Consider the following 11,426-nt stretch of genomic DNA (forward strand, 5'->3'; position numbering starts at 1 on the left):
TTACAGTTGCCTTCTCAATTTTAACTGAAAAACAACAGTGCAAAAAAGCCTGTTTTCTTTTTTATTTCATTATATAAAAATGATATAAAAAATGTAAAATAAAATGACAAAGAAATACCTTATTTTCCAACATTGGTAAATGGAAGTTAAACAGATGAAAAGAAAAAGGCGCACTTTGAATTTGAAGATGCAAGCATCAAGCATGCACGGTGCATATACATATGCAACATTAATTATCTTACCTAGGTTTTTGCAATCTTTCTTTATGGTTCCTTTTCAATCAACTTTTGATGTAAAAAAAAAAAAAAAAAAAAGAGGGGAAGAAAAAGGAAAAGGTAAAAAGGCCTCAACGCAAAAGGCATATGAGCCTCGACCAAAGAACAATGCTGATTATAACCAGACATTGTGAAAGTAAATTGCTTTTATTATTAATAACAATAACAATTTTCCCAGTTAGAAAATATGACACTGCTTAGAAGTTAAATGCATATTTTCATCTCCTTCTATACCCAATTACAATGTTTTTTAAATATATTATTCTCTAAATCAAAATTATATCAAATATAATTATTTTTAACATATCTAAAAGGCTCACTTAGAAATTGAGGTGAAAAATATTTTAGTATCAAAAAAATAATAATAAAATATTTTCTTTTTAGTAGGTTCAAGAAAAAAAGAGTTTGGTATCAGCAAATAAAAAACGGAAGTAATTATTGTTGAACTCCTTGATGTTTTAGACTCACTTATAATTAAATATGAAAATTTGTACGTGAGAAAATGATATATAATAAGTTATGAGTTATATTTTTATAACATGATATATTTATGTCTTTCATGGAATTTGTGTTTTTGATTTATTTGGTAATTTAATATTTAAGCTTTATGAGTAGAATATAATGTGTCATAAGTAAAAGTGGTGTGAAATATAAGTAGGGTAAGGGGGGTAAAAGGTAAAAGAGGGAGGTAATCATGGTAAAAACAGAGGGTCTGAAAAATGTTTGGTAGTATGAGTTTGTAGTTGGTCTGAAAAGGCAAAAGAGAGGCCTTTGGGTGAAACCCCAAAAACAGCAGCACTTATCAGTGTGCCTCCATCGTAACTCCCACTCACTCCAACCTCTTTCTGCCCTCTTATTCCTCACCCCACACATTTTTTTCCCCTTTTTTTACTACATTTACAAGTTTACAAAAGCTTACTAGGATTAATCAAACTATTTAAATATCATTTAGACAAAAATCATAAATCAAGATATAGGAAATCAAATCGATAAAAAATATGCTAGAACATTGCAAAAACATAAAGAAAATAAAAATATATTTTTATTAATGGATTATTTCACTTCGGAATCGATCATGCTCTTTTGTTTCACACCCTCCTAATTTATTACTGTCAGAAAACAATATATATTGTCAGTGAAAAACGCACCTTCAAAGTTCAATTATTTCTTATTTTTCTATATCTTTTTACCCTATCAAACAAATATGATCATTTATTTTTCCTCTCTTTTTTTTTTCTCTCTTTATTTGTAGCACACAGAAAAGAATATAAAAGAAACATGAAATAAATAAATAAAACAGAGAAATAAATTTTTTGAAGTTGTATTTTTTAAAAGGACAAAGGATGTTTACGTTTAAAAATCATAACACTCAATTATAAACCACCAAGAATCCATTGTTTTTATTTATTTATTTTGCATTTCTGATTTATGGAGGAAAAATGGTTTGGTAGTTTTGAATACCATAGTTCTATCTAACACGAGTATGCTAAATAACTAATGTTATTAATTTATTATTATAAATTATATAGATATGGATTGAAACTACAATATTGACGGAAACTATAAACATTTTTTTGAGATCATACACATTCATAGTAAAAATATATACTTAACATTACATTATAATAATATAATAATATTTAAAATTAAAAAATTAATTAGATATAATTAAAATATTATTATATTGGTTTGTGTAATATCAGTTCTCCTTTTTATATGTTTTGATCAAATGCAAACTTTTTTTCTCTCATTTTCACACAACCAACTTTGTCTTTATTCTCATTCTCTTATATCTATTTCTCCAATATTTTTGACTTAGCATAGGGTTCTGTAAGTATTATAATGTATGCAATAATATGGTGAGTGTCTATATGCAAAGTAAAGAACAATAAAATCTGTGTCTGCTCTTGTCTGCATGTCCCTTTTCTCATCTCGTCTGCACTCAGACTCACTGATTACTCTCCAGTCTCGACTATCCCCGTTACGTTACACTCTTTCTCTCTCTCTCTCTCTCTCTCTGAATATCTCAGCAAAAGTAGCATCGATAGAAAACGTCCTTTTAAGTTGATAAGACTGCCACTTGAAACCTTTAATGCAGGAACCTTAGCTTTCATTTCACTGTTTGTCTCGCACTCCTTTTCTTCCACGTACCACAGACAACGTACAATCTTTTAATGGATCAATCCAAGTCCTAATTACAACCAAAAATAAAAGCCTACAAAACACCTACATTGCATTATTTCAAACTAAAATCAACCATTTCCCTCTCATCTTCACTGCCTCTTTCTCCACCCAAGCTGTGTGGAGCATGCCCATTACCGAAGGCACGGACATGGTCTTTGAGGGACCGCTTGTGCTTGAAATCAGAACCACAGATGCAGAACCAAAGCTTCCCACAATTCTTCTCGTGTGTTCTCCAATCCCCTCTCACTGCAAATGCCTTCCTACACTTCCTGCACTCGAATGGCTTCCCTCCGTGCTTCCTTTTGTAGTGTGTTTGGAGGGTCCTGAAATCCTTCAGTGGCCTTGACCTTGGATAGTTTATGTTGTTTCTGCAACCCTCTTCACAGCAGTAGCAGGGAATCCTCAGCATCGAAGAACCTGCTTTTGACCCTCTCAGTGACTCCGTCCCTTTCCTATACTCTGATCCATGTCCCCACATGTGCATCTATATTTGTAACAATGTGTTAAACCACTTCATGTCATATTATTAGTTATATTATAATAATGTTAGTATATATAACAATTATTCATTCTCCAAATTCATATATTTTAGAATTAGATGCAGCAAAACACAGAGTTCTGCTTTGCATTTGGTTAATTTTAAAAATACAACATATAAATACACTGGACATGGATTTGAGATATGTTAAATGAGAAAATAGTTTACGTACACTCAATTTAAAGATTTTTTAATCTTATTTAATCGTAAGTTCGTATGATAAGTATGCTTACCTTTATGCTAATTAACAAACACTATTACAACTTTTATCTAACTTGACTTCTTTTATTTTTCAAATGATTCATGATCTTAAATTCCACTTTCAACAGAAAAAGGCAAGGGTTACCTTTTCACTGCGTGTATATACTATTTGTTATCAGCAAGAGGGCCTAAAGGATAATATATATGTGTGTGTGTAAGACCTTAACGATAAGAAAGTACTATATTTTTTGAGATTATTAATCTGATTCTACATACACAAAATTACTGCACTAGCTAAGCTAAGTAGTTCAGTTTCAGCTGTTACTGACTAACCTGCATGTTGTTGAAACGGGTGAAGGTTTTGTTACAGACTGTGCAAGAGAATTGAGTGGGTCCAATAAGGATTTGTTGAGTAGTAGGGATCCAATATGGACCATGAATCGGAGTGGAAGAAGGTTTGCTAACGGTGGTGGGAAGGCCAATGTGGAGGGCAACTGTTACACCACTCAGATCATCAGAGCTAGGGTTTTTCTGATTCATAGCAGAAGAGTGTTTTGGGTTAGAGAGTTTGGATTTGTGGTGGCAAGGAGGGCCAAGAGAGAGGGAAATGGAATCTTCATTGCCAACCTGGTCAGCTTCTAAGAAGGCACTATCAGATGATATGCAGGAGAAAGAGTATGGTTTGTGCATGGTGTTATGGTTGATGGTTGGACAGTGCAGATAAGATAATATTATAAGACGAGAGAGAGAAGTGAGGGAGAGGGTTGAGTTTTTGATTGAGAAATTGTAAGTGGAGGGGACAAGAAAAGGCCATAAATAAACAATTTTGTATGTGTCTGTGTTTACCTTTTATTCTAAGCAATGATATTCACCCGATCAATACCTTTTATTTATTTAGAGAGTTAAATTTTTAAACTTTTACAATGTAGAATTATTAAATTTTTATTTGTAAATAAAAATTGTACTTAGAAATTCAACCCAACTTTCTTTTCTTATTACATTATATTGCTTAAGTTTGGATAAATAGTACCATTAAGATAGGTACCGGTTAAAATATCAATTAATAAGTAATTAATAAGTGAAGAGTTACATTAAAAATTAGGGAAGAATATATTTTTACACATTCTGATAATCATAATCAATATCAACTGTCTCTTCGTATTGTAAAGTTGACAAAATATATCATGTATAAAGTTTGTCGTTGTTTAACAATGTTACTTTTGATGATTTTCAAAATTTGACTTAACTACAAGAAAATCATGAAATAGAAATCAATTTTTAGACACTAAAATAATTAGTTGCAATACTAACTAAATTAGATATCATTTTAGAAACCAAAGAAAAATTTAGTTTCTAACTTAGTTTCTATTATTTTTAAATAGTTTATAAATTGGTATCTAATTAGCAACCAAAGTTTTAACTACCAATTATTTAGTTTCTAAATTTGGTAGCAAAAACTTTAGTTGCTAATTAGATATCAATATAGAAACTATTTAACAATAATAAAAACTAATTTAGAAACCAAAATTTTTTTAGTTTTTAAAATGGTTTATAATTTAGTTACTATTGCAACTAATTATTTTGGTCTCTAATAATTGGTTTCTATTTCATGATTTTCTTGTAGTGCTTGAAGAATCTGTTGTTGAGGGTGTGTGTAGTTAGACAGATTTTGAGTTGTTAATTTGCACTTAGTTATGATCCAAGTTCGTATGATTAGAAATCTCTTTTGAAAGTTTTGTTTTTCAAATCTGTGTTAATTTATTTAATTGATTTGTGTTTTAAATCAGTTGAAAAAGCTTTTGTTCAAGTCTGGTGACCAAAACAAGTTCTCAACAGGTTGATTTATCGCGACAACTGATTCAATAACACTTAAGGTTTTTAAAAGGTTTAAAAATGATTTGTTTTCTTTTGTCTTTTTTGTAAAGCAAAACCAATCAGTCATTTTGATAAATGAACTGGTTTTCTATGTTGAGATTTTAATAAAAATGAGAACAATAAGTTTTTTTAAAAAATCAATTAAGTAATTTTAACATAATATTGTTATGATTTTCAAACTGTTTTTAAATGCTTTTAACATTTTTAATTATCAAACTATTTTAACCATATTTTAAAGTCTATATAAATATTTTTCCTGGTCATTTTAAAAACCAAAAAAAAAATATTATTGAATTTTTTTTCAAGAAAAAATATCAAAGAGCTTTGAGAATCATATTATCATCTTGGATCATTGCTTTTGTGTGAAATAGGATTCTGGGTTATTTCATCTTTTGTTCTTCAATTTGTAAAGCCAAATGTATATTTAATTCATTTTTTTAATCTGTATTGTGTTGTAAAACAGTTTTAGATAGTGTTGTGTGTTCTTGAAGGGTTCAAGATCAACACTTTTGGTTGTGCTGTAATCTAGTTTTGATTACTTAGTGAATTTTCAGTTGTGTGTTGGGGATTGGATGTAGCTCTTAGTTAAGAGTGAACCAGTATAAATTTCTCTGTATGAATCTCTCTTCTTCACTATGATAAACTGTATTAAATTCTATATTGTGTATTATGCATAAAACAATTAGTTGTTTTGTAAAACCAACAAGTTTATATTTTTCACAAAATTGTAAATCTATCAAATAACTAGTTGAACAGATAAATCAATTGATTGATTTAATTTATTCAAGAATATGAGTTGTTCAAGATGCTTAAGGGAGAAACTATCTCAAATGTGCATAAGAGATTTACTTATATAGTAAATTATCTTATTGGTCTAGGCAAGGTCTTTGAAAGAGAAGAACTGAATATTAAGATCATAAAATGCTTGGATAGATCATGGCAGCAAAGGACTTGACTACACCAAGCACTGCATCCTTGTTTGGAAAGATAAGGGAGCATGAGCTTGAAATGAACCGACTGAATGAACAAGAGAATGAAGAAAAGCATGTAAAAAGCATTGCTTTAAAAGTTGTAGCACAAAATTGTTTTGGATGTGATAAACAGGGACATATCAAGGCTGAATGTCCAAGCAATGTGAGCAAAGAGAATGGGGGTTACAAGAAGTATAAGAAGAAAGACAAAGCAAGAAGAGCATACAATGATGATTCATCTTTAAGTTCTTCATCAAAGAATGAAGAGGAAGCCAATATGTGTTTGATGCCAAATGAAAACTCGGAAACAATCAGTGTAAGTTCAAATACTTCTATTAATTTTGATAATTATAGTCAACTGCTTAATGCCTTTAAAGAGACTCATGAAGAAGCTAACAGGTTAACCTTGTTAAACAATTAAAAGGGTTAAACAAATAGTTGGAAAATCGAGTCAAGGCCTTAGAAGAAGAGCTAAGTCATTTAAAAACTGATTTTGAAATCATTTACGAAAACTCTTCTTGTAAGTGTGTTGATACAAGCTTTTGTGAAATCATTTCCTCCAAAAGATGATTCACTATCTTTTAAAAACAGTGGACACGTTTTCAAGAGGGGAATCCAATTTTGAACCTATTCTTGCATGACAAAGTTGTGTATTTGGTAAAGCTGGTCTGAGCTTCAACCTAAACAGCGAGAACAAAACTTTTACAAGTTTTTTTGAAAACATAAAATCAATTGTTAAATCTGTTAAACCAGTTAAAACTTGTTTTCACTATATGAACAAGGGCCATATTGTTAGGTTCTGCAAAGCAAGAAGGTTTGTTGTTCCTAAAGGTTTTTTAAAATGGGTTCCTAAAGTTCCAATTAATATCATTGGACCCAAATTTATAAGGAGATCAAATCTTTCTCCTTGATCTATTATTGTAGGGATCTTTGACAACCAAGAAACATTCTTGGTTCTTGGAGAGTGGCTGCTCAAAAGAAAAATATCTGGAATAAAGAAAGTTTTTGTGCGTCCACAATTCAACTCAATGTAAGCGTCTCATGTGACCATATGAAAATTACAAAGAATCCTTTAGTTGAATTTGTTAGAGTTATCTTTGTAAAGGTATGAACAAAAAGCACAGTGTATTTTCCTCATATTAAAAGGTGATTATATGTTTTAGAAAAAGAAACAACTTTTCTATATAAAAAAAATTGAAAATAAAGCAACTTCTTGATAATTCAATTTCTCAAAAATACGTTTCAACTAATTGATTTCATCTATGTCACTCGTGCATAAAGTTGTCATAACTGCTTGTGTATATTTGTGTCAGTTTCTTTTCTCCAAAAATTCAACCGGTCAAACATGTATTATTGTGTGCCTCAGAATCTGGTTACCCATGAAAAATATCTAGTTGCTTTCTTGGAAAAATGAACTACAATTGATGTCTTTTCAATCACCATTATGTGTAGTCAAATATGTTTTCTTTTAAACTAACAATTTGCAGTTTTCAAAACTGTATAGCATTTGTTTTTTCTCTATGGTAAAATAAAACTCATTAAACCTACTTTAATATTGTCATTTTCTAATACATTTTGAGTTTGCATTCACAACATCAATCACGAATACCATCTACATCTCTTTCTTTTCTGGACTTTCACAAAAATCACTTGCATAATGGCCTCTTCTTCCCACTCACTACGAAGAAAGAAATCTCGTGCAACAAAGATACTACTAGGGTTGGTCATCTAAAGACTTGGTTTTCTGATGAGAATGAGCAAATTGAAATTTTTCTGCATGAAATTATCATAAAAACCATTAACACTCCAAAATTGTTGTATTTCAACTGGTTGAAAGAATAAAACCTCAAGGAGGTCAAAAACTACAAAGCTTTCTTTGGAGATGAATGGAAACATTTTTCCTGATCTAGTCAAAGTGTTCTACACAAATCCGATCATTGATGATGAAAACATGTTTTCCCATGTCAAAGGAGTTGACATGGAAATCACACCAGTAGTGTGGACGACTGTTACTGGTCTAAAGTATTTTGGTGCAAGAGTAGGTAAAGGGAATACTAGTGTTGTGGAGAAATTTAACAAGATACAATACTATGTGAGTTGTCTTGGAAATCCTCTCATGAAAGTCAAAGGATTTCATGTTGGTGCTCTCAAATTGGACGAAAAGAGTCATTGCCTTCATCACTGCCTGGATGCTGACTCCAACAGGGAGCAATCACATTGTGCTTATTGAAGAAGATCTTGTGTTGATCTAGTACATCATGAAGAACATCAAGGTCAGTTGGATTCATGTCTTCAAGGAGCACATGCAGAAATCTGTGAGGTTAAGTAACTATCTTATGTTATACTTACTTCTAAATTTCTCCAATATTTTGAAGTTAACCTGGATGAAGAACTAACAGAGATGGTAAAGCCTTCTCATGAGATTAACAATGGTTCACTTAACAAAATGGGATTTATAAAAGTGAATAATATGTGGGTTAGCAATGATGAAAATTCTATTGGTCCCTCTGTTGGACCAAGTAGAAATGCAGGTTTGATGATAAGGTTGAACCAAGTGATGGTGCTGCAGAAGACTACACAATGCATGCTCTTGTTAGTTATGAGCCGCCTATAGATCATGGGATTCCAATGTCCTGATTGGAAAGGTTGATGATCAATAACATGGACACCATGGCAAGTGATTAGAAGGATCACTATGAGTTTTGTACAACACGATTTCAACACCTGGATGAACATATTGAAATTATTCAGACCCAACTCTCAGAATTCTAGTATGGGAGACTCTTAAAGATTGTATCATCTTTTTTCTGTTTTTTGAACTGTTATTTTTTGTTATTATGTTTTATTTATGTGTAAACTCTTCTCTTTGCTTATTTGTAAAGACAAAAGGGGGAGAAGTATTTATGTTTGGTTGTAACTTTTTTTAAGTTTATACACTATTAAACATTTTTAACTGTCTAAACAATTCTCTAGTTTTTATAGTTTATGCTATATAGTGGTTATGCAGAAATTGTAGTTCTTTACAAGTCTGTTGGATATCCTGTTATACTTGCATGTAAAGTTTAAAGCAGTCATTGATGCCAACTTGTGCCTTCATATGTCTGTATGTGTGAGGAGGTACAGCCACACAACACATCTCGGTTATGAAATTCTTCTTTGCAAAAAAAAAAAAAAAAAAAAAACTCTTTTTTCTCCTCCAAATGTGTCTTGTGGTTTCACTTCAATTTTCCATAAAAGCTTTGTAAGATATAATTAGAACTCATCTCTATAACAATTTCTTTATTGCTATTCACAATATAGTGATTTTTTTCTTGCATATGGACATTGCATATGTTATTTATTATGATAGAAAATCAACTATTTTTGTGATTAAGCCACGGTTCCCCATATAATCATCACCTATGTCCACTATATAATCGTCGCTTATTCACTTCTGCTTAGTATAAGCAATGATCCTCCCCACAATCGTAGCCTATAATTTCACATTATTTACAAAAATACCATCACATTTTTTTAGACAACGTGTGGATTTAAAGTTGTGTCTATATCTCTTGTTAAACAACTTTTATGCACTAGCATTTCATTCTAAGTAAGAAAAAATTACCTCTTCCTTTAAAACAATTTTCTCAAATAAATATAGAACAAAAGTACTCTTTAAGAATCAATACTTATTAAAATGTTATTATTTTAATATTAATGATTTATTAAAAATAATTAATATTTCTTAACGCTTTATAAAAAAATAATAAACCAATCTTTCTTCTACGAATCTTAATGCTTTATAAAAAAACTAATATTTGAATTAAATAATTTTTATTTTATATTTTTGAAAAAAATGTATTTATATTTGAATTTTTTATATCCTCTTTAAATAGTACACATCAAAAGATTGAAATAAGTATTTAATTTTTAATTTATAGAGAAACTTGACAAAAGGTTAACCATGACTTAATTAAAAACATGTTTAATTTATTAGATACCCATATTACTTAAATAAAAGTTGGTGAAATATTAAAAATATGACACTTGTTTAAGCCTAAAATAACACATTAATAAACTATCATTTTAAGGTTTAAATTATCTTATATTTATAGTATATTTATGAATTTCGTTCTTATTTCCTGTTTAAAATAATTTTTTGAAGTTTTTGATAAAGTTTATAAATAATTAACATTTCCTGTTAATATTAGGTTTTTATTGTTACGAGTCTCAATTACAATTTTTCATCTGATATGTTTTATTACGACTACAATACAAACATAAAATTAAGTCAATTTGATAGGATAATGAAAAATGATGTTGACTTCGACATCATGCAATTTGGATAATAAAAAATTTGCACATAGTTGACCCACGAGTACAAACTTTAATTCATAATGTTGGATTTGATCACATGTTAAACTTAACATATATTCATATCAATTATCAATTGATATCAACATTAGTTGAACGATGAAGAACAGAAACATACACCTTTCATTTTCCTCTTGAGAATGCACAACCATTTTAAAGGGCGTTGTATTGTACATTTGTCTCCAATTGATGGAAGACCTACAACTGGTGTGACATTTAGTGACTTTGTTTCAATGTGTGAACAACTACTCGATCTATTACCAATTGCATAAGTAGTTAAAGGAAATTCAATAAAAGTGTCTTGGCTGACACTACAAGAAAAACTCAATTTATTTACGGAAGAATTTCGTAGGTAACAACCAAAATCCGTAGGTAAATCAACATTACCTATGTATTACCCACAAAACAAAATTCGTATGTAATGTGGGCGTAAGTAATTTACCTACGGAGAGTGTGTTCGTGGATAACGAAAACAGTAGTTACCTACCAACTCCAGTTTGTGGGTAAATCCATAGGTAGTTCATCATATTTTATTTTTAAATTTTTAATTATTATTTGAATCTTTTTTATTATTTCCAAATATTACTTGCAAATATTATTTATGTCTATTTTTAGGATTATTATTGACAATTGTTATACATGCTATTATTGACAATTGTTATACATGCTATTATTGACTATTATATTTTTTGAGTGTTTCTTGATAATGAAATCAAGCTCATTATAAGTGAACACACACAAGCACATATTTTGACACTAATCAAAAGTTTGTTGATGTCGAATAAATCAGCAACTAGAGTTCATTTGATGTATCTTTTGTTATTGACTAACCTTAATTACGTGTCAAATTATAGTTAGGACTCAACTATTTTAGCATGTCTTTATCATTTGCTATATCATGGCATTGACTTCAACCAACAAAATATTGGAGGTTGCATGCTATTATTGCAATCAAGAGCTTGTGATCATATAACATGTATTTCTCCCACAATTGAGCATTTAACTACTAAAAACATTGAAGTCGATCTT

The 11,426-nt window shown here is 30.0% G+C and overlaps 1 protein-coding gene across 1 annotated transcript; it reads right to left on the minus strand.

Annotated features, from left to right (window-relative positions):
• Positions 1–2,143: 2,143 nt before the first annotated feature.
• LOC137828407 (zinc finger protein WIP6-like) lies at positions 2,144–3,982 on the minus strand. The gene is made up of 2 exons (XM_068634971.1): positions 3,532–3,982; positions 2,144–2,943 (listed from the first exon to the last, which is right to left on the minus strand). Exons 1-2 carry the CDS (start codon positions 3,886–3,888, stop codon positions 2,512–2,514), a joined length of 789 nt encoding a protein of 262 aa, XP_068491072.1. The 5' UTR covers positions 3,889–3,982; the 3' UTR covers positions 2,144–2,511.
• Between the last annotated feature and the right edge of the window lie 7,444 nt (positions 3,983–11,426).

This window comes from Phaseolus vulgaris, chromosome 7 (assembly GCF_000499845.2).
Source record: "Phaseolus vulgaris cultivar G19833 chromosome 7, P. vulgaris v2.0, whole genome shotgun sequence".
In the NCBI taxonomy this organism is placed as follows: Eukaryota; Viridiplantae; Streptophyta; class Magnoliopsida; order Fabales; family Fabaceae; genus Phaseolus; species Phaseolus vulgaris.